Source organism: Accipiter gentilis, chromosome 2 (genome assembly GCF_929443795.1).
Source record: "Accipiter gentilis chromosome 2, bAccGen1.1, whole genome shotgun sequence".
Classification (NCBI taxonomy): Eukaryota; Metazoa; Chordata; class Aves; order Accipitriformes; family Accipitridae; genus Astur; species Astur gentilis.
Window position 1 is genome coordinate 40,690,873 of NC_064881.1, and position 25,332 is coordinate 40,716,204.

Sequence of the window (25,332 nt, forward strand, 5' to 3'; positions counted from 1 at the left end):
TCCTTTTGTTGCACCCATCATATAAAATTCCCTGAGACTCAGTGACTGTGAGTATTGAAAGTAAAAAAAAAAAAAAAAAAAAAAAAAAAGTTGTATAAGACACAAGAAAATACACCACTGGAAAAAATCCTTCATTGGATGCACTGAGACAGATTAATTGAATCACCCACCTCCAAAATCTTCTGTGCCTTACTAAGCACAGCATTTGCTCCTTTACTCTGTAACATGTAGTGCCTGCAAGACTGGCCCATACTATGAAAAGCTGATCAGTGTGTCTACAGTAGCAAACTTTTTTTTTCCTATTTGTTTTCTATACTGCTATTTCTGTTCTTCTGTGAGAAAAATATTTTTTTGTTAGTGAAACTGATAACATGAAGGAGTCACGGTGGGAGGAACTCTGTTCTACCAGTGTCTGCTTCCATTCCCATTTCTCTGCATGGAGAACTATCCCCAAACCAATGTCTAACGTCCACTTTGTCCAACACTATACTAGCAGAAAAATGTTCACAACAGTATAGATTGTTCCCATCTTGGAAAAGGAGTTAATGCCAAAAGCAGCACCTATTTCTAAATATAACTGCATCCTCATGAGGTGGTTGCTCCTAGGCAACGTATTTGAAGGGTTCAGAAGCTTTTAAAACCAGCCCTGAGTGCTAAATATAGTATAGATTAAAAATACATGGCATTTCAAAACCAGTCTGTGACAGCCAAAGCTAGTAAAAATTCTCCATGGATCATTGGAAATATTTTATATTCATGGGAGATAAGAATGCATACCTGGGCTATCTGGGCCTCACTTTGTTTAATGTAGCAAATCCAATGTGCAGAGCACTCAGATTTCGTTAGGTCCCTGGTCCATGCATGCTTATTAGTAACACCTTCATAGTTTCATTGGATGCATTTTAAATTCAAAATCTAGTACTGAAAGTCAGGCTACTATGGAAAGAGTTCTGCAATTAAATGTGTGTATGTGTTGTATCAGTTTGCTGATAGCATTGAGGAAGAAAATATTAATTCAGTGCAATTAAAATAGTTATTAAATGGCAACAACTGGAGAATAGTATTCATGCACAGACGTGAAGTCACTTACCAGTATATTCAACTTGTTTATCAAAATGCCTGTAGGACTATTTTCAAGAGAAATGCAACTATGCCAAAGGAAATCTCTCTGAATCCAACATATTTGAAAAATCTGTGTCTAATTTTGTAGATGTTGCTGATCTCTATTAGGCTTTGCTAGTTTAAGACAGACATTATAATACTATTTCCTGCTCTTCTCCACCCACCGCATTAAGGCTGGAGTGCCGTTACATTCAGAAGCCAGCGTAGTTTGTGCTTGCCACAGTTGCGGACACGTTATCCAACATCAGTCCATGCAGATTTGTACCCTCAGTGGCTAAAATCAGCAAAATGCTTTAGGAGGATCAGCAGGTTGTTGCATAGGCAGAGGAATGGGTGCGTTAGGCAGGTTCCCAGACAGCTGTTTTGGGTAAGTGCCTTGTGCTCTCCCCTGGGACATGGGAACATGTTCCCCTGCTGAGGAGCTCCCTTTCCCTGTCTCCCTTCTGTGTGATCACAAAGCTCCTCATCGTCTGGATTCTCCTCTCTTGTGGCATTACCTCCTTCACCTACTTGTAGACATCTTCGGTGGCTGTACCTGTGCAATTAGAAGATTTAAAATCAGTCTCTGATTGTATTCTCCCTTCATTTGCACTGAAAATCATAAATTTCTGATGTTCAGATTCCCTGCATGTCATTGCAAACTTTGGTAGCCCTTTCTGTGAACATGCTTTGAGGTTCAAGTAAGTAACTAGAGATGAAACCTACTGGATTTCCTCCAGTTTTGTCTGAAAATTGTTGAACAGTTTATTAAGTCCAAGGATGATATCAGTTTTCATACTCCACAGGACTGACCAGATAGATCGAATGAGATAAACATGTTTCCTGTTCAACAAAACCCTCCCTGCAAACCTTAAATATGTCCAGTACAGACCTTTCATAGCTTAGAAAAACCAATCAAGTTGTGCAGGCATCCTATTTTTATGATGTTTGCAATTCTCAGTAGGTTTTGGTCAGACACGTGATTGTTTTTTCTGGTGCAGTCGAGTTTAAGAGCTATAAGTCATCTCATGATGTTGACTTCAACTGAGATTTTTCAACCCGATTTCACCATGAAAGAAGTGCAGATTTATGGTTTTAATTTCAGGAAATCATTCAGATAATTTTGAGACTGCATTCTTTGAATCACTTTCATTTTAACTCATCAGTGGTTAAGTCAAATTTATCCTCTCGTGCAGTTATTTAGATAAAACAAGCTTAAAATTTTCTTTTGAAAAGGGTTTGGATTTCAGTGTTTGGCTAAATACATTCCTTTAATGCAGGATAACACCAGTTTTAGCAAATAATATGTTTTGACATGAATAGCCTCATGTTTTTTTGAAACAAGGAGAAAGTGGAAGAGATAGAGGCAGTTTCCAATTCTGGCTAATGAAAGGCCAGGTTCTTGGCTGATGTAAATTGGTACAGCTTTGTTGACAGCTGCAGAGTTGCAGTGATTTACTTCAGTTAGCAATGTAAGTCTATGGGCTGCTGTTTCTGGGTTTGCTAAACTGTCAATTTGTCGTGTCTGTTTGTTCACAAGTCCAAATCTTTTGCAGTGCTATTCTGGGCACATGCAGAAGGGTGTGAAATGTCAAGCGGAGGTTTTTTCCACTTGATATTTTTCCAAATTTCTTTTGTGTCTCTGGAAAAAATCTGACAATTAGCATCTCTTTTTCAAGAACCTCTCTATCTGTGACTTCAATGGTCAACTAATTATAGACTTATCAAAGAACAATTAACACAATCCTAAGGATTTTTAATTTCGTGCCTGCAGAGCCTGGGTAACCAGTTCTGGGTAACCATGCAGCAGATGGTACAAAAAGACACGAGCCTTGGCTTTGCATTTTTTTTCTGGGGGGAAAAGAGCTTGGTGAACGAGGCACATTTAAAGATGGTCCCTTGGAGCACTGTCTGTATTAGATGTGGTTAATGTGGGCCAAAATGTTGCCTTGCATGCAGATGCTTGTAAATAAAAATATGAAAAAGAATAAAGTCTTTGCAAGAGCTCTGGAGTCAATACCTTGTCACCTATGGCACATACTCTTGCCTCATCCCTGACTTCAGCTAATTTTGACTTTCTTAGTTCTTACTCAGCTCAGAGGTGCTGGCAATGATGCACCAACATCTAAACAAGGAGTTCATTATATCTGCCACTGACATACAGCTGTGGCTGAGCAGCCTTTGCCTGCTTTGATGATCTGCTGCCTGGTGGTCAGATCCAGTCAGGTCAGGCTTGAGGTTAGCTCTCGTTAAAGTCAAGGGAATAAATCTTTCAGGCGAAATCACAAGGGCTGGGTCCTGTCAAACCTCCTTATTGTAATTTCAAACGAAACTTTTCTCTGTGTTCTTATGGCACAGACTTTTCTGATGCCTCCCAGAGGAGGTGACATATTCCATGAACTTTGGACATGCTGGCAGTTCAAAAGTGATGGCCTATGCATGGTTTGAAATTCAAATTTTTGATCAGATGGGCAAAGCTTTCAGAATTTTCCTATTGTAGTTCAGTTGTGCCCTTAATTTCAAAATAGTTAGTAAAGGGAGGGGACTTACTTAGTCTTATATGGAAAACAAAAAAACCCCATGCCATTCTTGGGCTGTTATTCTGAAAGTCTTACCACCAGTCCTATTATTAAACTATAATAAATAAAATAATTATGAAGAAAAATGAAATTAGTAAATAAGGAGGCTATGGTGCTTAGTCTCCCAACAAAACAAAAAAAGAGTGGGATTCTGTATTGAAAGGGAGCAATTCTCATTTCTTCTTTCAAACTGTCTTCTCTCTCCAACTGTCAACCTTACTTTTGCATCAACAAAATACTGAGGCCTTTTTTTCTTTTCTTTTTTTTTTTTTAATACTATGTCAGTTGTGTAGGTTACTTGAATGGAGAAGAATTTTATTAGTATATTTATGCTATGTACATGCCAATTGCTAGGAGATTTAGAGACGTCTCAGGATGTTCCTCTAAACTCTGGTGTTACATGGAGCCAACTGAGGCACAGAGACTCTGAGACTCAGATGTTAAAACGTGTTCAGGTGTGTAACTTCACTAATTGCAGCTGCATCCCTGGGTGTTGGACACTAAACAGTTATCAAACACCCAAACCACAAAACTACCTTTTTGTTGTTCCTCTTCAGTTTTTCTGCAGCTGTATTAAAGCTTATGGGGAGAACTTTCAAAACTACCTAAATGACTTCAGGGCATGGTTCTGCTAACTGTACAAATTAATTAGGAATTTTTGAACACATTAGTCACAATCTGGTGCTTTTAGACTAATTTTGTTTCAAAGTTGATTATACAATAACTTTTAGAGAAACTAAGGTACTAGATAGGGGAATTGTGAAACTGAGAAACCTTGTTTTCTTTTAGGGAAAAAAAAAAGGCATTAACTTCACACAGGGATATAAAGCCTAAATTTTTTGGCTAAGCAGTATAATTCACATCCTAAGTTTAGATTGATAGCTTGAGGAAAGATTTAGTAAGTCAGTGAAAGATTCAGATATGTTTGCTTAATATCAATGAGATTTGCCAGAATAGATCTGGAATTGCCTTTTTGAAGAACCAATTTCCCTACAAATTTTTTCACCCCCCCATACCAGGCTGATGAGTTCTGACAATACCCTTCTGCAAGCCAGGGAAGAGGAAGGAGTCAAGTACGAACGGACCTTTGTGGCATCAGAGTTCATTGACTGGCTGATCCAGGAGGGAGAGACCACGACACGGACTGAAGCAGAGCAGCTCGGCCGCAGACTTTTGGAGCATGGGATTATACAGCACGGTGAGAAATTTACTGCCAGGTAGCAAAAGCTACACTTTTTGTAGCACTTTCTTCAGGTCAAATCATGCGGAGGGTCTCTTGTCGTCTTGGTCATAATATGTCCAAGTTCTAAATAATTTCAGGTAGGAGTCTATGTAACTTTGATAAAAAGGGTGGCTTTTTCAAAAGCTCATTGTATTAGTTCTGAAAATTCTGCCTCAAATGCAGAATACAGCTAGAATTTGGGATTGTATAATAACAGCATAAGGACGTGGATGAAAATCCATGCTCCTACACTTGTAATTAACTTGTAGAACTTGTTATCAGCGATATGTATAATTGAGGTAAATAGCTTTGTAGGAATCAAGTAGGGATTAGAGCCATAAATAAGCTAAATTTTCTATGTAGAATAAAAATGACAGGTTGTGTATATCTTCCTACTTGAAGACAGGAGCAGAGCACAGTCTGATGCCAGAAAAGCAGTTTTCCCTCTTGGTCCTGTTGCGGAGTTGTTGTAGTATGTTTGGACCAGAAAGATATCGCCTTTGGCTGAAGTATTTTCTGGTGGTGTAACTTCTTTGAGGCAGGAATTGAATATTTCTTCATGGTCCAGCACAATGTGTCTGGCAGATGCACCTTCACCAAGGAGTTCCCTCTGTTAAGGGTGGAGGAGGCAGAGTTTTCTCTCCATATTGCCCTGAGGGTGAAGAAATGAATGCCCTTGGCACTAAACCCCATTTTACATGTTGTCGTCATCTACTCTCGGTGCAAGCTGCCTTTCTGTGACCAGGCGTTTTCCACCATAAACGTGTTGCAGTGCCTCTGGGAGTGATGAAGGGGTGCCAGGAGATGACAGAACAAGCTGGCAGAAGCTGTTCGCTACGTTGCTTAATGCACAATGGGAAAGTAATCAGATCCTGGTGGCCTGAACGTTGTCACATCAACGCTAATTCTGACAGAGAACAAACAATTCATGATATTAACAGGTTCTTAATATACAAGGTGCTAGATTGACTCGGTTGCTTGTTGCTTTGTGAGAAAACCTAGTTTCAAGGAATAGAGAAAAAGGGGGTGTAAGTGACATGCACCATTCCTTCATGGTTGTAATCACGCTCACATTATCTTTAGCTTCAAATTACTAGGAGCTACTTCTCAATGTTTACAGTAATCAGCTTCCAGTTCTATAATTACCCCTGTGCTTCCTATGATTTATAGGGTGCCAACTGCTTGGAGCTTGACGGACAGGGAAGGTATGCCACCCCTCCTCTTTATAGCAGTAATGATTTCATTCCTATTTTTACCCGAGCATTTGCTGTGTATTATATATGAAGTAAACTTTCCTTAAAAAAAAAAAATAAAAAAAAAAGACAGAAATGATATTTACGCTGCTATTGATGTTTTTGCAGAGGAAGTAAAGTCAGGACTTGACATTTGGTGCAAAGCTGGATTTACTTTGCTATTGAAATCTTTGCAGAGCTAAGAAAGTCAGGATGTGACTTTTATTGCAGATTAACCATTGTTTCAATAACTAAGGCAAATGCTCAGCAGTGCAGCTTGGCAGGGAACTAATTTTGCCCGTGTCAAGCCAGGTTTCTGAGGGTATTCCTGAGCGATGCTGGCCCTGCTCACCTTTATGGATTGCCCTGGCCGGTTTTGCAGATTTATCCCCTGCCCTTCCTCTTCTAGCAGTCAAGAGTGCACGCAAAGTGCTCTCTTAGAAAGAGTTTTGAAACTCATGAAGTGACCGCAAAAGGAGTGCTGGGAATTGGCTGAGTTCTGAGGAAGGCACTCACTCCAAGGTACCGTCACCTTCCTCACTCAGCTTTTATTGCGGCAAAGGTAACTCTGGGGGTTTCACACTGACTTGATGGGGAAGCTGGAAATAAAATAAAACTCAGTGATGTCTGTGAGATTTGTCTTTACCAGTGGACATGCTTTGTGCATGCTCCCAAGCAGGAGATTTCATTTTCCTCTGGATTTCACAGAAACAGTTTGACTAGATAGTGTTAGGAACATTGATGAAAGTACTAGCAGAATTAACACAGAGCTGGTTTGGGGTTCACCTTAGCAAGTGGATATGATCTGTACATATTGAAGGTTTATGTAATGCTGGATTCCTCTAAGAAGGGAGCTTGAAATGAGAACTCCCAGTACAGAACTGGGGCTATAAACCATAAAACAGCAGGAGTGCTTTTCTCTTTTTCCCACCCATCTCACTGAATTCTAGGTAAGCAATTACAAAAAAAGGTATTTTCCTATCTCTTAGTACAGTAAATTCATTTCACCATACTATGGTCCCTTTGTTTTGTATCTCATCAGCAGTACCAAAATGTTACTTGACACTAATTGGCATCCTTCTTGGCAGAACCAGCAGAAAGACTCTCGACTGAACAGGAGTGGGGAATAAAACATTTTCCTGCCCTAAAGGCAATTTTTTGCTAGCAGTGTTGTTTGATATCCACAGTATGGAATAAAATAAAGCTTGCTCTACTATTCTTACGAAGTATTTATTACCTTACTTAATGCAATAGAAAGTAATAGAAATAGTTGCATCAAGCTGCCAATCTCAGTAGTAATTTTCCAGCCACAACTGAATTGTGCAATTTGTTTTTACGGATACTGACTTTCATTTCAATTACTCAGAGAAGCTCTACTCTGCAGCTGAGGTACTGTATTCAAAACAGCTTCCTGACACATTTATCTTCACTTTGATTGGTCAGAAACAAACCAGGTTTCACACAGGAAACAAGCACTGATGCTAATTTTAAAAAGGAAGAGAGCAGTTTAAGAGGAATTGTATAAATGCTGTAAAAATATCAAAAGTTTCAGTTTAAAAATGATCTTCCTGAGCTCTTTGGGCACATGTAACTATACATATTTCCCCTGCCATACATGAAAATGACGAAATGCGTTTAAGTGCTGAATTGCTTCCTTCCAAAATCCCACTGGTGCATACAAATCGAACCCACAAACCACCATTTTCACAAATGGGAGCCAGATGTCCTTTCCTATGGACTGTTGCCCCCAGGTACTACTGAATAAAAAAAGTATAGGTAGCAGAGTATTATGCAGTGTACATTTCTTGAAGGCTTGTGTTGGCAGTGTAATTGCCACTAGTTACTCTGCATTTGCGAACACTGATGGTCTTCGCCAGAATATAGGAATAAAGATTGTGTGAATAATTATAAACACAGTGATGCGCATTCAGTAAAGACAGGGACAAAGGGTGCGCAGAAGACATTTCTAAGCTGTAGAAAAGCCCCTTTCTAGTACAGTGAGGTATATAGAGCTTTGCAATATTAACAGAAGACTTTCCTCCAGGAGACTGGATCTTTCCTAGTTCTTCATATGGAAATGGTGACACAGATTAGCTGCTGTGGTCGAAATTCACGTGCAGCACAAGTAAGTTCTCTGCCAGTTCCAGGGTAGATCAGACCAAAGCAAGGATGGGCTGGGGGCAGGCAGAGGGCAGTGTGAGCATCCACACATAGTCACAGCCCTTGCTCAGTCTGGAAAACAGAGATACTGAGATGTCCAAGGAGGAAAGAGGGTATCCACAGAGCTCTTTCTGGCATCATTTTTTGGCTCATACTTGCTTATGGCACTTGCTGCAGCACTTACCCTGCACCTGCAGCCCCAGCAGCAGAGCTCCACTGACATGACAGGCTAAGTCCTCCTGTCCTCCTCCGAGGACTTGTTGGGTACAGAAGCTTGGGGGATGGAGAAACATCTGCCTGCCTTGCAGAAAGGTTTAAGGACTGCAATCTCAAATGATAAATACTTTGCATTTTAAAATTTCTTTAATACTGATAAGAGGAACCTATGCCTTCTTAGGATAGCACTTGCACTTTGCAAGATGAATATTTGCATTTCCTCTGTGGCAGCGACCAAACCATAGCACATTTAGAAATACTTTTCAATGTGTTGTGGAGTGTAAACACGTGGAGATTGCCCTGCACCGCAGACAATACAGCATGTGCCACTCTCCCGGTTGAGCCTGCGAGAAATGTGGGTCTGAGCAGCAGTGCTTGCCTTCCCTTGCCAGATCACATTCTCTCTCTTTTGCTGTTGTTACTTTCCAAGCTGCTGCTTACCTTTGAGTGGATGCACTTGGTGTTATTTCCTCTCTGACATCCCTCCAGCACCTTCCCCAGGCAGTGACCACAGCACGGTTCAGCACAAAGCTGTTTGCACGGCTGTCCGCTCTGCTCCAGGGGGGTGGGAGGCAGATTCCCAGCCTCAGACCAGCAGAGGAACACATGTGTGATGGCTTCTGGAAAGGTCATAGACTTTGCTTTCCTTGAATGAGCGAGGGGTGGAAAAATCTCTTTTGGAGATGACTGGCTAGCAGGTATCTTCCTTTGAAACATTTTATCAGTGCTAGGATTTTATAATGATAGTAAATATGTGGTAAGATGTCCTAGGCATGATATAAGTGTCTTCTGCCCCCATGCCCCTTTAGAATATCTTTTGGCTTTAAAAAGTTTTATTGAGTTAATTGCACTTGGCCAGATCTGGTACGTTCAAGGCAGGCATATGTTCTGCTGGCTTAGCACAGAAGCAGGTGCTTACCACCTCTCAAGAGTTAATCTCAAGAGTTAATCTTTTATCAGCAAAACTCCACTGTGCAAATTACTTTCAGCGATGAAAACAAACATTTTGTAGTGACTTAGTGAGAACAGTAAATGTTGACATAGGCTATCTCCCTGTCTCAGCAGAAAATTCTTAAAACATGTATTTAATTTTCCCTATTCTTTGCAAGGACTCTGTACCTTTATACAGCAAAATTTCCTTTAACAAGACGATCAGTGCGTTTAGTTTTAAGCATCAAGATACATGGTGCAGCTGAAGTTTGTTATAATTGTGGAAATAGTTTAAATATCCAACAAAGTGTTATTTCTTTTGCTTTCTTTTGAAAAGCTTTTCCTCCCATCTAAAATTTCTGTAAACTGTGAAGTATGTGTTGTTACATTTACTTTTGATGTCCAATGGCTTATGATTAGCTGACATTTCTTACTTTGTAAGTGAAAACTTGCCATATATGTGAAATATACCCTTCTTCCTTAATTTGAGATTTCTCTTTGGAACCCCTTTTCTTGGAAATACCAACGGCAGGTAGCAATTTATAAGTGCCATTGAACTATCCCATAAATTCTTGACATAAATGGTTGTAGAATTTCTCCTCCAAAATTAACACACAGATTTTTTATATAATTTTTCTAGTTGCTCTAACACCTGGATCACATCAGCTGTTGGATATATCCAAGCATTCATTGTGTATACTCCATGCTAAAAATTAGAAAACATCACATTTTTACAGATGGTGCCTTGATTTATCTCAGTAAAACACAAGCCTTCAGTTAGTCTTTGAAGTCCTGCAACACAACTTTGTTTTTATTATAAGCCTGGTTCCCCCTGCGACGATGCCATGCAGAGGCACTCAGTTGTTTATTTGTGTGGCAGTTCTTCCCCAGCAATTCCCACACATAGGGACAGTAACCTCACCCACAGAAATTCAACTGCTTATCCTAAATCTGGAGACCACTGTGCATATTTTTCATGATTTTGCCCTGGTAGGAAAGTCAGAGAATAAGACTGTATAATCTTCCAGCTTCCTATTCTATTGGCTTCTCATTGTGCTCTTGCACTTGTCTTTATCTCAATCAGGAATGGGTTTAGTTTTTGAAAGAGCCACACGCTGTATGCATTATGTAAATAACATATGAAGACTTCTTTTCATATTAACTACCGAATTCTATTTTTCTGACAGAGAATGGGTTTCAGCTTTTAACAGCTGCAACAGAAAAAAAGATACCCAGATGGGCTTTTTCATCTTCTTCCCTTGCCACAGACTGTACTTTCCATACTTTATTTGGAAGCAAAGAAAAGCAGTTGGCTCTGTTCTGTAAACTTGCTAAATTAAAGACGATAAATCTTCATATACAAACTGAAAAGACTACTGAAATGTGTGTGATTCAACACTGGCTTTTCATGCTAGAGTAAGTTGCGTGCATTTGAAAATAGACTGCAAATAGATGGCAAACCTACTGGAAAGACAAAATGTATAGAGAAACACTTATCTGCATGCCTATTTTAAGGCAGCTGAAATAAAATGTTAATGCACTGAGCAGAACATAACCACGTTAGTAAGAGCAGGATACTCTGTATTTCAGTTCCCATGGAACTCTTGACAGTTGTCTATTGTAATCCTGATGCTTTAAAGGCAGTATAAAAGTTGTCTAGACTTTTTTTTGCACTATGCAAATATACCACAGTCCATTGAAACAGCTCAGAAGACATGGTTCTCTAATGATATCACAGCTTTTTTTCTGGACCTACTTACAGGTCCAGGACCTACTTCTGGACAGCTTACTGGCTTCACCTTTAGCTAGGATGAGCTGGAACACCTCTGTGGATTTTGTATTTCAGGGCCAGGATCTGCCTTGCAGTTTTATGCAAGAGGGTCAGCGGAAGCTAGAGCGGTTCAAGCTTAGATCTGTTGTCCATTCAAAGTGAATTCTTTGTAATCCAAATGAGAAAAAAATACTGTTTAGTACAGCTGCACTGCTAGGAGTTTAACGTGCCTGTTGAGTACATTCACAGGTGGACTTATCTACAGTCTACGTAGCATATATACATTCATAAAAGGTGGAAATGCAAGTGTTGTGCTTATACGGTGCAGGGAATCGAAGACCCCAGGCCCTGCGCTCCCTGAACATCTGTAGTCTCTCCTCCTTGATTTGAGGGAGCTCCAAGCAGGTGGAATTCATCAATGCGTAAAAGGAAACTAATCTGAATAGGTGCCATTATTAAAATGCATTTGCAGGTGCCAGATTAGCTTTGGAAAAACAGGAAGGCTTTGAGAGGAGCGGGAAAAGCATTGTCCGACGCGAAGTGCCGGTCATTCTCCTCCAGCCACCCCCTGTGCCGGTGCAAGGCGGGAGCGGCGGGGCCCTGGGGCAGAGGCGGGCGGCCTGGGGCTGGGGCGAGGAGCAGCCGACAGCCCGGCGGCCGTGCCGCGCAGGCCTCGCCGGCTGGGCGGCCTTCTCCCAGCTCGCGGGCTCGCCCTCGCCCTGCGAAAGCCCGGGTGGACGCGCGGGCGCTTTCGCGGCTTTTCTGGCGAGGGACCGAAACGGAGCTGGCAGGAGGCCCGAGGCACAGAGGAGACGGGCTCGGCGTGCTGTGCGCTACCCACGGACGGAGGCGGTCTTCTTAAGGAACCGTTATTTTGCAGCGTTGATTCGTTTCCTTCCCTTTTAAATACTGGTTCTGCTGAGGAGAGGGGAGCGAGGAAGCAAAAGGGACAGGGGGCTGGAGCCAGACCCTTCCCCGGGCATGCTTTGGGAGCTGGCGGGGGCAGCTCGGGCCGGGGCCTCCTTTGGGTACACCAGCAGCCCCCCGTCAGTCCCTGCGGCCCGCCAGCGTGCACCTCATGGTCCTGCCTGCGTCAGCTCTTCTGGGGCAGCGTCCCGCCGCTTCGGAGGCCAAACCGATGCGGTCACCCGCGACTTGCTGCATGAAGGCGCAGACTGTTGCAGCCAGAAATAGTGAAGGTCCAGAATGATCTCCTGCAGCTTCCAACTGGGTTTAACGTCACTTTAATAGAGGAAGCCACCTCAGTAAAAAGATAAAGTGTACTGGCGAATAGATGGGGGCTGCTGCCTCGTGCAGCGAAAAGCTTGGATATGCGTTGTGCACCACTGGGAAGAGTTCAGTGCTGCTTTTGTCTTTCAGTGAGGAAAGACATGATGTATCGGCGCTGAAAACCTCGTATACTCTGCTAATGCTTTTCTAACCCCTTCCTCTTAACGCCAGCGCAAGCACACGCTCACACAAACAAACAAGCGCACACTTCAACGCGTCCTCTGCTCTCCTGAGGAAAGCCGCTCATCCGGCTCCTCGGGGAACTTTGATCTCTTTCCCACCGCTCCCTCAACACGGAGCAGCCGTTCCCCGGCTCCAGCCACAGGCTCACTTGGTGACAGCGCCGCGTTTCTGGGGACGTGCAGAGCAGCTGGAGCGCATCACTGGATGTGTTCTACTGGGAACTGCAGCTTTCGGCTGGTAGAAAGCATTAATCACTGCGGTGGAGATGTACACAGATTATCAGTGCTAAAAATCAGGGGGAATTGAAGAGGTGGGAGGGATTTGGGGGAAAAGCCAGTTATGAAAATGGCCTGATTTTTAAGGCATGAGTCACACCATTTATTAAAATAGGATTTTGTACTTTCTAAAGCCTCCTCAGTTCTATGAAATCAATGTCAAGCTAATATTTCCATCTCTGCTGTGCATCAGCCTCCTTGCAAAAGAAGAAAAGGCTGTTTGAGCCCCGTGCAGTTCCCAGGTTTTTAGGTCAGAATCAGAAGCTGAAAGAAGATTTGCATAGATGTTGCAATTTATATTTTATGTATCTGGACAGAAACCATGGAGCAGCCAGGCACAAGTACCAAACCTGCAACATTAGGTACTCCCGATTGGAGAAATGCCAGAATAAACATTCTGATTTTTCTCTTCTTAACAGTAATGTAAAAGGGAAATGACCAGCTAAAATCCTTGCTAATGAAGTTTGCAAACTCTAGGGATAGATGAGTCAGTAAACAAATAACAGAACTCTATTAATTAAATGGTCATTACCCCAGAAGAGGCGTGGTTTAGTATAACTAATGGTATAACTAGAAGGCAATACATCTAGGAAATGCGAATACAGGCTCTGCTTTTGGGTGTGAAGCAATGCTGTCTAGGGAAAGGAGGATGTACAGGGCACAAATTGTTCCCATCTTATGCTTTTTGTGCAGTACAGTTGTAGTAACTGTTACTATGAGCCTGAGATGTACAAAAAGAACAACAGGAAGTAAGAGGAGGGGAGCGAGGTTGTAACTGAGCTCATAGTTCTGATAGCTGGATTTTAGGAAGGATAAAGAAATTCTGAAGAGGACTCGAGGAGGGCTAAAAAAAAAGTCAGAATTTAAGGGGTGTTATTTATTCAGCTGATCAAAGATGTGTTTGAGAGTTGGCTTCATCACTTCACAGACTTCTGTACAAAGATTTCTCACCAGATCTTATGTAACGTTCTGATAAAGGTGTGACAAAGTCCAGGGATTAGCAGCTAAAGTTAAATATTCAGCCTTGAGTTAAATCTTTATTGCCTGGCAGGGAAAGTAACTGAAGGCTTGAACAGCTCTTAAGGGGAAGGGTAAAATAGTCATTACAGGCTGCTTTAAAGTATGAGTAAACTATATTTTTGCAAGATTAAAAGATAGTTTTTGAATTCTGTTTCTGGGAGAAATTTTGTGGCCTCTGTATATGGGATATTAGGCTTGTGGGTTGTGACCATACCTCTGAAGTTTGACATCAGTGACTGTGAATTAATGTTGGTGCCTTTCCCTCCAGGAACATAAATGCTCTTGTGCACTTTTATGATTTTGGAGGTTGCCAGTCACCATATTTTTACTTTACTCTCTTTGGTACATTTCTTTCTGTTTCATAATGTGCACATCGTAACTTGAACATGTTGCCACATGAACACCGCGGTGAATTAAATTGGAACGAGAAACCCGTGAAGTCACCCCACCTTGCTCTTTACATCACCCTCATCACGTACAAATACAGGTCCAGATACTTGTCAGCCATGCCCTGACTTTTTAAGGCAAACTGAAAGGGGTGCCAGTTTGCTTTTCTGTGCTTCTTTATGAAGGGCAGTGAACTATTTCGGGAGTAGTTAAGACAACCCCTATCTGGAGGCAGCAACTTCCCCGAGAGGGACACGTACCTGGAGCAAGAGACTTGTCAGCTGCCACAAGTTTATCTGCTGCTGCCTCTGAGTCAACACTCCACGTTAGCTCGAGGTAACAACCTCTAAATTACCTTTAAAGAAATCCCTTCCAAGCAAGTCTGTGCAGTCCTCTCAGCATTCTGTAGTCAGCTTGGAAAAGTTTTTCACTCCCACTCTCTGCTGATTGCAGCGAGACACGGACTGTTAAAGCAGTGGAGCTGAGCACCCATGCCTGTGCCAGTACCGCCACCCAGCATGTACTAAGCCTAACAAAAACAACCTTCTGTGCGTGCTTTGCATCTGGCATTCATGTACTTGTGATTTATGAAAGACGAGGGCATGTGTAATGACTCCTCCTGGTTAATGCTGAAAGTCAGCCACTGCACCTGAGGAGGGCTTCGGAGTCAGCCTGCACCAGTGTCTGCCTCCCCCTCCTCAACCTCTTCCTTCTGATCCACCGTCTGGAAATCCCTTTTTCCACATGGTTCCAGATACACTTATCCCTAGGCAGAGTCACAGCATGGACATTTCATCCCAAATCATGAATATGTCAGATGATTTAAAAAAAAAAAAGCCCCACGGGGCACACCAATAATTTTGGTGCGATACTTCATTTGATGATGTATGTACAACAAGGCAGTCTTAACTAACTACTTCTGTTTGGTTTTTTAGCTTCCTCTTAAATGTGCAAAAAGTTACACGGTGCTACAAATATGTTATTTGCTCAAACTGAGGATGCAGGCTGTTATTCTAACACTGTCACATGAAATGTGAACTGTCAGTAGATATGAGGAATTAAACTATGAAAACCAATGAGCACTCCAGATTCTGTACTGGTGCTACTTGTCATAAACATTCTGGCTACAAATCCTTTGTTGTGTAAATCATATACAAATATTCTACAACATACAGTCACTGGTCTTAACCTTTTCCACTTGTATTCATTTATTGTATAAAAATTTACCCTTCCATGGACTGAAATAGTTACAGCGGGGATGAATTACTTCAGTATAAGACCTAAGCTTTGCTCTTGTAAGTATATAAATATTACAATATTTTGGTCAAAACAAGTATTCTTATTCTAAAATATGTTCAGTATCTTGGCATAAAAAAAATTTACATTATCTAGTTTCATGGTCAGTAATTATTGTAGAATTTCAGTACTTTACGATGTCTGCAACATGAGTGTGTGTTTTCTCTGATTATCATAATTTCTGAACTGTCAGAGCACTTCAGTTAATGACACGAACAGAATAGTTTTAATTAAAAACTGTAGTGCCATAATACTTAACTTGAATCAGAAACCACACTGATATTTCTTATATTGCAAATGGTTGGCAACAGTAATTCTACTTCCAAGGGAATATTTCATTTAAGATTATGGACCTCTTGGAGCAAGTCCAGAGGAAGGCCACAAAGATGATCGGGGGGCTGGGGCACCTCTCCTATGAAGACAGGCTGAGAGAGTTCGGGTTGTTTAGCCTGGAGAAGAGAAAGCTCCAGGGAGACCTTATAGCAGCTTTCCAGTACCTAAAGGGGGCCTACAAGAAAGCCGGAGAGGGACTTTTTACAAGGGCATGTAGTGATAGGACAAGAGGTAATGGCTTTAAACTGAGAGAGGGTAGATTTAGATTAGAAGTAAGGAAGCAGTTCTTCACTGTGAGGGTGGTGAGGCACTGGAACAGGTTGCCCAGAGAGGTTGTGGATGCCCCATCCCTGGAAGTGTTCAAGGCCAGGTTGGATGGGGCTTTGAGCAACCTGGTCTAGTGGAGGGGGGCTGGAACTAGATGATCTTAAGATCCCTTCCAACCCAAACCATTCTATGATTCTATGAATCCCAGTAGCGTGCTGAATAAGAAGAGCTTATCTTTTTAAGTTTCAGGGAACTGTTTAAGATGTCATAAAAAAAAAAAAAAAGGATTTTTTTCAGGTTATTCTAATAATGTGGTAGGATATTGCAGCTATTGCTACTTTTACTTATTGTGTTAGTGATATGAAAATGAGACTGGTAGCTGCAAACACCTACATACTAACTCTGCCTCTGATAGCAAATCCTTTTGTGGATGTGGGCAAGTCTCCAAATCTCTCCTCCTTTATTTCCGTTCTTCAAAAATAGTAATTGTTAGTAAGTGTTGTTTAATAGTATTGCATACTATATGTGTCCAAAATGAGGAGCACAGCAGCAGTGTGAGCCTGCAATAATTAACGTGTCAGAACACAGTAACGAACGGCTTGCAATGCTATACTTTGTGTACCAAAGCCTTTTTGCTCATGGAGTATGCATATGGCTGATTTGAAGAAACAACAGGTTCAGCACCAAAATGAAGCAGAGAAAAGCCAAGTGTCACTGGCTTTTCTGAAGCTCTTCAACAGAACCAGGCAATCTAGGTAACAGGGGTCTTTTGTGTAGATGGTACTTGAAACGTCACAGTTTGGCTGACTAGCATGACCCTTCTGCTTTATTCATGAAAAAGTAGAGTTTTAAAACTCTACCTTTTTTCAAAACTCTAAGAAATGCCTTACAGCCTATGCCATGCTGTGGGACTCAGGCAGACGGTCTGCATGGCAGCTCGTGCACAAACACGGGCAGTTCAGAAAGCTCCTGTGTTCTGATTATTCCTTGTGTCCCAAAGGCAGAAGTCCATTTGTACAGACAGTGTCCCCTCTCTGGCAGTGGCCCAAGCAGGCAAGAGACATTATTCTTTGCAAGACAGACATATGGTCTGATCCCATATGGCATTTTCTGTATCCGTATGGAGGGCTGTGCCCTGAGGATCACGTCTAGGACTGCCATCTTCTTTATTGTCTGCATGACTTGACATCCCTGGCATGAATATACTCGAAAAGGTGACTGGGCTTTTTCCTCCTTGAGGCTATTCCTTCAGCTCACAAGCATCAGATGGCAGTTTATGTCTAAATACAGCCTTTTTTGCAAGGCTACCATGTATGTGATGTACTTCTGTAGGGCTCATGGAGAGCAGTCTGAGACACACGGAGGTATTAAGAAGGGATGAGAGCAAGAAAGAGTGTTCTGGGGATATGAGGACGAAGGGAAAGCAGGCCAGCAGCGCTCCAGGCTTTGGATCTGGTGTAGCACCTTGGGCTCTGCTGCCTTTGGACCCCACATGTTGGGCAGAGCAAAGAGCAAGGCAAAAGTTCAGTGTCTGTAGTAGGAGGCTGAGGCCAAATGACTGAGTCATGTACTCAAAGACTTGACTGACCTCTGAGTGCATATCTATGTTGTTGTTTACACTTTACATATAAATACATATAATCCACCAGTTCTTATGTTTCAATATTGGAAGACATGCAATTTGTAAACTAGGTAAATCCAGAATCTAGATCCTTCATGGAAAAGGTCAACTGTGGGAAGTCATTTCTGTGGAACGTGATCGCGGGAGCTAGGTGAAGATGGAGAAAACGCAGCCAAAACATCTACTGCAGCTGTTTAAGGTGCTGCAATGCTAATACAGGGAGTACGCCAGAGGGCTTTCCTGCGACCAAGCCTTGAAGGAGTCAGAGCACTTTTGGGACCTGGCACAGAGCTCCATCTAACTGCTGCATTTTTCATTGCTATTAAGATGCAGCGTCAGTGGCAGCGAACACACAGACGTTATGGTGATGCTGCAGTCTGCGGGTAGGCTCGGCTCTTTTGCTCTGACACCAGCAACCAGGGATTTGCTTTCAGGTTGTAATTAAGACTTCTGCTCATTATGTAAGAAATGATTTTTGGCAGGGTGCCTGTTCCCAAACCTTGCATATCCGTGTGAAGTGGGGGAAGGGGCCTGCAGGAAGTGTCTGGGACACAGTGTCTGTGGTGAACAAGGCAGAGGAAATACACAAGTCTTGATTCTTTGCTGCCCTGTAGCTCCAAACAAGGTAGTCAGTCAGAGCTCCCAGGGGCTACCCTAGACTGATGAATTTACAAAATCTCAATGTAAGGAGCTAAGCCTGATTTGTAGTGACCAGCAGCAGCAAACGGCATACAGAGGAAGCATGTGTGGAGATGGACTATTATGCAACCTGTCACAGAAAGATAAAATACTTCCATTTCCACTTTACAATAAGAAGTGCTTGTCATTAATCAAGGTAATGTAAAAGATTCCCCTCAGCAGTGGACACTAAGGTTCCTACATTGTTATCGATGCTATAAAAGCGTGTATATTGAAGCTACCTGCATGAAGCTGACCACTGTCCTCCTTTTTCTGAGTCTGCAGAGGGGAGGTGAGAGCTCACAGTGTTGCTTCCTTATACCAAGGTGTGCAGTGCATACACTGCAGGTAGGTATGCTCTGATTTCAGTCCTACAAGGCATAGACTTTCTATCCATTTCTTTTCCTAGTGTCCAACAAGCACCACTTTATGGACAGCAACTTGCTCTACCAGTGCAGAATGAATTTCCGCCGGCGGCGACGATTAATGGAGCTCCTCACCGAGAAATCTCGCTTGATGCCAGAAAGCCATGACAGCCCATTTTGCCTGCGCAAGCAAAACCATGACAACAGAAAACACACCAGTTTTCTCTCAGGTGACTCATCAACTGTACTGCTGTCTGTAGAGCAACTCCATGGGATGTTAAAAAATCCTTCTTTGGACAAAGGCTTCCAGTATTTGTCTGAAAAAAAGCAGGGCTTGTTATCATGTGTGCCTGTTCGTAGAGATTGTCCATTCACTCAACCAAATCTTTAGTGACCTGGGGTAGTTTTGTATCTGTATCGATAGCATTTCAGATCCTGATCAAAATTCGGTGTCCATGAGCAAACAGGACTGGTTAAAATCCCCCAGGCCCAACATAATTTGTCATATATACTATATGGAGTTTTTGAGAAGATTAAAAGTGAGGGGAAGGGGTCCTGCAGCATTTGCTGTACAGCAGCATCTAGTAAGAACTGAAAAACTAAATGTGAAGTAAAACTGGAAAAACTTACTTCCCTACATTGAAATGCCTCTGAGAAGATACTGCAATGGGAGCAGTTCAGCCATCGTATTAGCTACAGCATTATACTCATGCAGTGACTCTTCTAACTGTGTAGAACACACTAACCCCTTCCCAGTGTTGTTGACGAAAGCATGGCTTATTGCTATTGTTTTAAAGAAACCAGGGAAATGGGTTTAATAATTGATAGCGGTTCCCTTTCTGTATTTTCTCTCTGTTTGCAGTGAGTCCCACCAAGGAGATAAAGATCGTGTCAGCAGTACGGAGGAGCAGCATGAGTAGCTGTGGCAGCAGTGGGTACTTCAGCAGTAGCCCAACGCTCAGCAGCAGTCCCCCTGTGCTCTGCAACCCTAAATCTGGTGAGCACCAGCCAGGGCGCAAACATCTGTTTGGGGAGAAGGCAACAGGAAGAATGCCTAGCGTCGCATCTAAGTTTATCTTTTCAAGGATACATTAAAAATTCACAGCGTCACAGGTTTTGTAGGCTAGAAGGGACTATTATCTTCTAGCCTGAAGTCCTGCTGAACACAAGCCAGACGTCTGCCTCCAATAGTCTCTGCATCAAGCCCATAATTGTGGTTTGAGCTACAGTTTATCTCGTAGGAGGACATGCAGTCAGAGGCCCAGATTTGCCTCTTCATTGCCAAGCTCTGAACCGATTCAAATCTCCTCCTAGAGACATTCCTTTGGTGCAAGTCAGAGGAAAGTTTAACTATCCAGTGGCTGGTTGAGTTGCCATGAAATAACACAACTCAGAAAACAGCAGCCTCTAAAAAAGAGGCAGCATTGTTTCAGCCTGTCAGGGACCATTTCAACATTTTCATTTGTTTAGGTCTTACACTGGTCTGTTTAGGAAGGTAAAAGTAGTGTTGAAGCTTATTTTCCTTTTGAAAGGATTTCCTATCTCACACCGGAAGGTTAAACACACCCATTCTTCCACAGTTCACTTAAAATTGTTTCTTACTGTACGTCTGAGAAGGGGAAAACAGACCAGGATAGATATTGTTTCAGCCTCTCTGTTTCCCTCAGAAACGGCCCTGAATTTCAAAGCAGAGTCACTGCTGCCCTTTGTGCTCCTTATTATTTCAAACTTACCGGGTCTCTGCCAATGGTGTGGGGAGTGTTTTGCAATAGGGGAAGGCTTCAGAGGATATGTGTAAGCTTTGCTTTCAAAGGGATGCTGGCATTTGAAGTGATTACTAGAGAGTGCCTCAAGCTCTGTATGAATCCTGTTCAAAACATTGGCAATTTACTCTGGAGATGAGTGAGCTAAAGTGCGTTTCATTCCTGCTGTGCAGAGTGGCCATCAGAGAGGCATAGTTATGGGGATATTTTCTTTCTCTCTCCGTTTAGCACATTTCCTTCCGTCTCCTTAGGCTCTGCTGGGAATTCAGTATGAGGCTCAGTATGGAAGGACTCAGTAGGATTGCATGCCCAGCAGCCATAACCCCCTATATCAGACTTGCTGTCCAGCCTGGGGGAATGTTCTCAGTGCTGGTGGTCATTGCATCTTCGGAGTACGTTGCTGTGGGGCATTCAGCACCACCTTCCAATGTGTTTACCCCTATATGCAATGGGTTTGCCCCTATACAAAGAGTGCCACGGTGTCACATTTTTGCAGAATCTCTCTCACGTATACTTCCCAGAAGCGGTCTGATAGATTTTGTATGAGGAGCTCTTTAGCCCCAGCACATCATTAATTACATCCTGGAAAATTTGCTGGGACAAAAAAACCAGCATTCATGCACTGTCCATAAATGTGTGTATTACCTGAACTATGCCGACTATTCTGTTCATTTATGGTTCTGATTATATATGAAGTGTCAACCCATGAATAGTGAGAACAAGTTTATTTTAATGGAGCCGGTTACACAACACTGGAAGAAAAAGGATAGGCTGATGTTGCCCTTGCATAAATTCTTTATTTTTTTAAAAGAAATTCTCCCTTAGGACTAGTTTTCAAACTCTGAATAGCTTTAACAGGCTCATATTTGAAAGAAGACAGCAATGGGCTTATAAACAGACTTATTTTTAAGAATTATACAATTACCAGCAATGTAAGGTAATTTCTCCCATAGGGCAAGTACAGATCCACACATCATCTTGCTTAGGTTAACATCAGGTTATCAGATGTAAACGTGAGGAATTCTTAATCCTCTGCTGGACTATAAAGTGATCTTTTTCACAAACAGTTTTCTGCTATCCAGACCCAGAGCATGTTGTTGAACTGTGTGCTGATAAACACAAGGCAGAGGTATATTTATTGTCAGATGAGTTTTCTTGCAGGCAAACACTTAAAAAAACCCCAGGTCATGACCTAAGCAGTCATATAGAAAAACAATCATCAAACAAAAAAAATTTCTGGAGGTATAATGAAGGGAGGCACGCACACAAGGGAGTCCTGCGTGGATGATTTACCTGATTCTGACTTGTTGGATGAGCATAATTATTCAGGTTTTTTACGTTGATGAGGCATGCTCTGCAAAGTGTGAAGCTGGCTAAATGGCAGTTTGTCAGAATCCATGGGAAAGTAAAAAAAATGCATATTGGTTTGTATGCTAGAATTCTCCCTGCTCCCATGAATGTCATTAAGAAACTCGTTAATGTCTTTGAATACATACCATCTGTGGGAAATTTTAATCTTCCACCTGTGACTGAAAAGGCAGACATCATCAAAATTTTTTATCACTGAAAGAAAAGCAGCCATAACATTAGAGGTGAAGCAGGCAAATATGGTGAACAACATATATCTTTCTATTGTACTCCATCTTGTGAAGCATTTATAGACAGATGAAAAATGGTACACAGAATGGTATCGATTTGATTTGGCAGAACTTTACATTTACTTTGTTCAGGGGAAAATTATCCCAATGCATAGCAAGGCAATGCGGAATCACCTGCAGAAACTCACTGGTGTTTCCTTTCATCTAAAATCCCAGCCAGCTCTAGGTTACCTAGGTTGTCCCTGGATAAGATGAGGTTAGACGTCTGTGCCTACAATTGCAGAAATCTTTTTGTTGGGATAATTCCTGACTCAAGCAGAATTTTCTTATTACTCAGTTCTGTGGTTCAAACCTGGCTCATGAAATAGCAGAAAGCACCCAACATGCACAGAGCAAGCTGGGAAGAAAAGGTGCTCCATGTCAGGTAGGTTGGTCACTGGCTTCAACAGTGGACCCAGGAACAGCCACTTCTGATGTTTGTGAGAGTGTTTAGTGGATCTTGATTGCAGACAACAAAGTCTGTTGGCTAAATGCCCTGATTTTCCAAAGCTCTTATCATTTGTACTTGGAGTTATTCTGTTGCCTTTTCCTTGGCCCTTTTACTAATTTCAAGTAAGTCTGCAGGAACTGAAAGACTGTATGGGAAGTGGGACCAAAAAGATGTTGTATCCCAACACTGTATTTTATTTATTAGGAGGAACTCCAGAGGAATGTTTATATTGAGTATTCATTTATGTATCTCCACAGTATTAAAGAGGTCCGTGACTGCTGATGAGCTCTTGATGCCTGGAGCCCCATATGTAAGAAAAACTTTTACGGTATGTCTCCAGTATTTTTCTTTATTTTCTGCATGTTGTATGCATAAGGTAATCCAAACAGCCATTTTCTGATGGAATAATTAGACCTTATTTGCATTTGCAAAGTTTTGTACTTTAAAATCCCACACTCCGTTATCAGTACTTCCACACATTTCAGGTCTGATTCTGCACTTGTTTATCCTGTCTTTATGCCAATGTAGTACTGCTGACTTAAATGGAGTGTAAAATTACATAAAGCCAATAACATTTGTATTATACAAACTCATCTAGCCTTTGTGGTCCTGGTAATACTTGCTCTGCAGGAGTGGATTACCTACTCAAATGGAAGTTTCCTACTTAGGTCTTTCTAGACTATGATGGGACAGAAATTTTGATTCATATTAACTGTTAGAGAAAGCTTTTCTGTAAAGATATTTTTGAACCTAGTCATTGGAAGCATTGCTTTTTACAGCCTCCTAGTTCAACAAAAAAAGTTCATTAAAAGCAAGAGGAATCACGTGGATAGAGCCTTTCCCATGAGTGATATAGCAGCCTGTATACAATGCCCTTTACTATGTGTTGGAAGTATAGAGATGTTGAAATTATGTCTTGCACCATTTAGATGTTAGCCCCTTGAATTTCCTGGAGCTGCTTGACGGTGATCACGTCCTTCTTTTCTCTTTCCAGATTGTCGGCGACGCGGTAGGCTGGGGCTTTGTGGTGCGGGGGAGCAAGCCCTGCCACATCCAGGCCGTGGACCCCAGCGGGCCGGCAGCCGCGGCTGGGATGAAGGTGGGTTTTCAAAAGGGGATGATTTACCAGGGGTACTTGTGCTGCTCAGTGAAGGTCTTGGGCTGCCTGTGTTTGGGGAGGGAGGGGTGGTTTTGTTTCCACAGTTGAGATCTTTGTTTCAGTTTCAGGCGTTTGCGCACAGTGAGTTCTGCTGCCTTTTACCCCTCTCCTGTTTCTTTTCTTCTGTCTTTGAGATTCTTCAAGTCCCTTTTCCACGTGAAACTCGTTTATCCTCTCCAATTTGCTTTCTTGATCCTTTCCTTTTTTTGTTTTGTTTAGGGGTTTTTTTTGTGTTGGTTAGGTGGGTTTGGTGATGGTGGTGTTTTGGTTTGGTTTGGTTTTTTTTTTATTTTCACCTTTTTCCATTTCTGCACAATTTTAGCTTCCCTCTTTTCTTTGCAATTTATGTGGTTGCTGGTATGCAGCTTCTGGACTTTGCCTATGTAGGAAGAGGCAAAGTCAGACATACCTATTGAAAGTGAAGCTAGCATAACCTGTTGTTCACTGTAAAACAGTTAAGATTCAATATGTTTTGGAAAGAAAAATTTATGACACTTTCATATTTCATAAAGAGTTGAAATAGTTTCATATGTGATTTAAGAATAAATAAATACAAATTCCATGTGAAGGCTTTTGTACTGCTAATGCAGAGCCCATTGACTTACCTGTAGGTTTGGATCACATCCTGCATATATCTGTGGATAAATCACTGTCTTGTATAGTGGGAAAAATAAAAAAAAGCATTATGCCAAGTATAGATAAAAGCGAGAAAGGGAAACTAGCTGCTACACCTACTCCAATGTCCAAGCTGGGCCAGACACAAAGATTAAATTATCAGTTTATGTCATGCTTTATTGTATGATAACACCACAGATGAAGGCTTCAGATGTATGCCACATGCAGCCCAGTTTGCCACAAATTTTGTTCTGCCTTCTAATTCATCTCCCTTTTCCATCACACTCACCCCAGCTGCCTCTTGCCCGTATATTCACACCCACCCGTAACTCCTGGGATCCGCATCCTGCCCATCGCGCGGTGCCAGACCTGCCATGGCACCCTCCTTAGCAAATGCACTACAGGGGTTTCTCCTCTCCGGGTGCTGCTTTTTTTTTTTTTTTCAGATGAAACTTTGAAGAAGGTACTGTCTTTGAAACATTTACTTTTTTTGAGCATGGGCAGGCAAAACTCCTGGGAGGGGGAATGGCAGCTGCAGAGCCTGTTGGTGCACGCAGCACCCTGACGCATCCTGCTGGCAAACAGCTTGATTCCTGAGGGAGCTGGAATTTTTTATGTTTTATACAATACCTCAATATAATATACAGTTACATTTTTTATATGAAGAGTATCGTTTTCAAATGGCAATCCTGCCTAAAATTTAAGGGACTTAAATTGAGTAATAATTCATTTATTCACATGTATGTTCTAGATCCTGAACTTGGGAGTTTAGTACTTTACA

The 25,332-nt window shown here is 42.0% G+C and overlaps 1 protein-coding gene across 1 annotated transcript in view; it reads left to right on the forward strand.

Annotated features, from left to right (window-relative positions):
• Positions 1-25,332, forward strand: part of DEPTOR (DEP domain containing MTOR interacting protein) — a 77,870-nt gene that overhangs the window by 33,543 nt on the left and 18,995 nt on the right. The window contains exons 5-9 of the mRNA XM_049824834.1: positions 4,700-4,878; positions 18,971-19,156; positions 19,789-19,923; positions 23,035-23,105; positions 23,772-23,876. Of these exons, the coding sequence (XP_049680791.1) occupies positions 4,700-4,878; positions 18,971-19,156; positions 19,789-19,923; positions 23,035-23,105; positions 23,772-23,876 (676 nt within the window). The remainder of the gene's footprint in view (positions 1-4,699; positions 4,879-18,970; positions 19,157-19,788; positions 19,924-23,034; positions 23,106-23,771; positions 23,877-25,332) is intronic.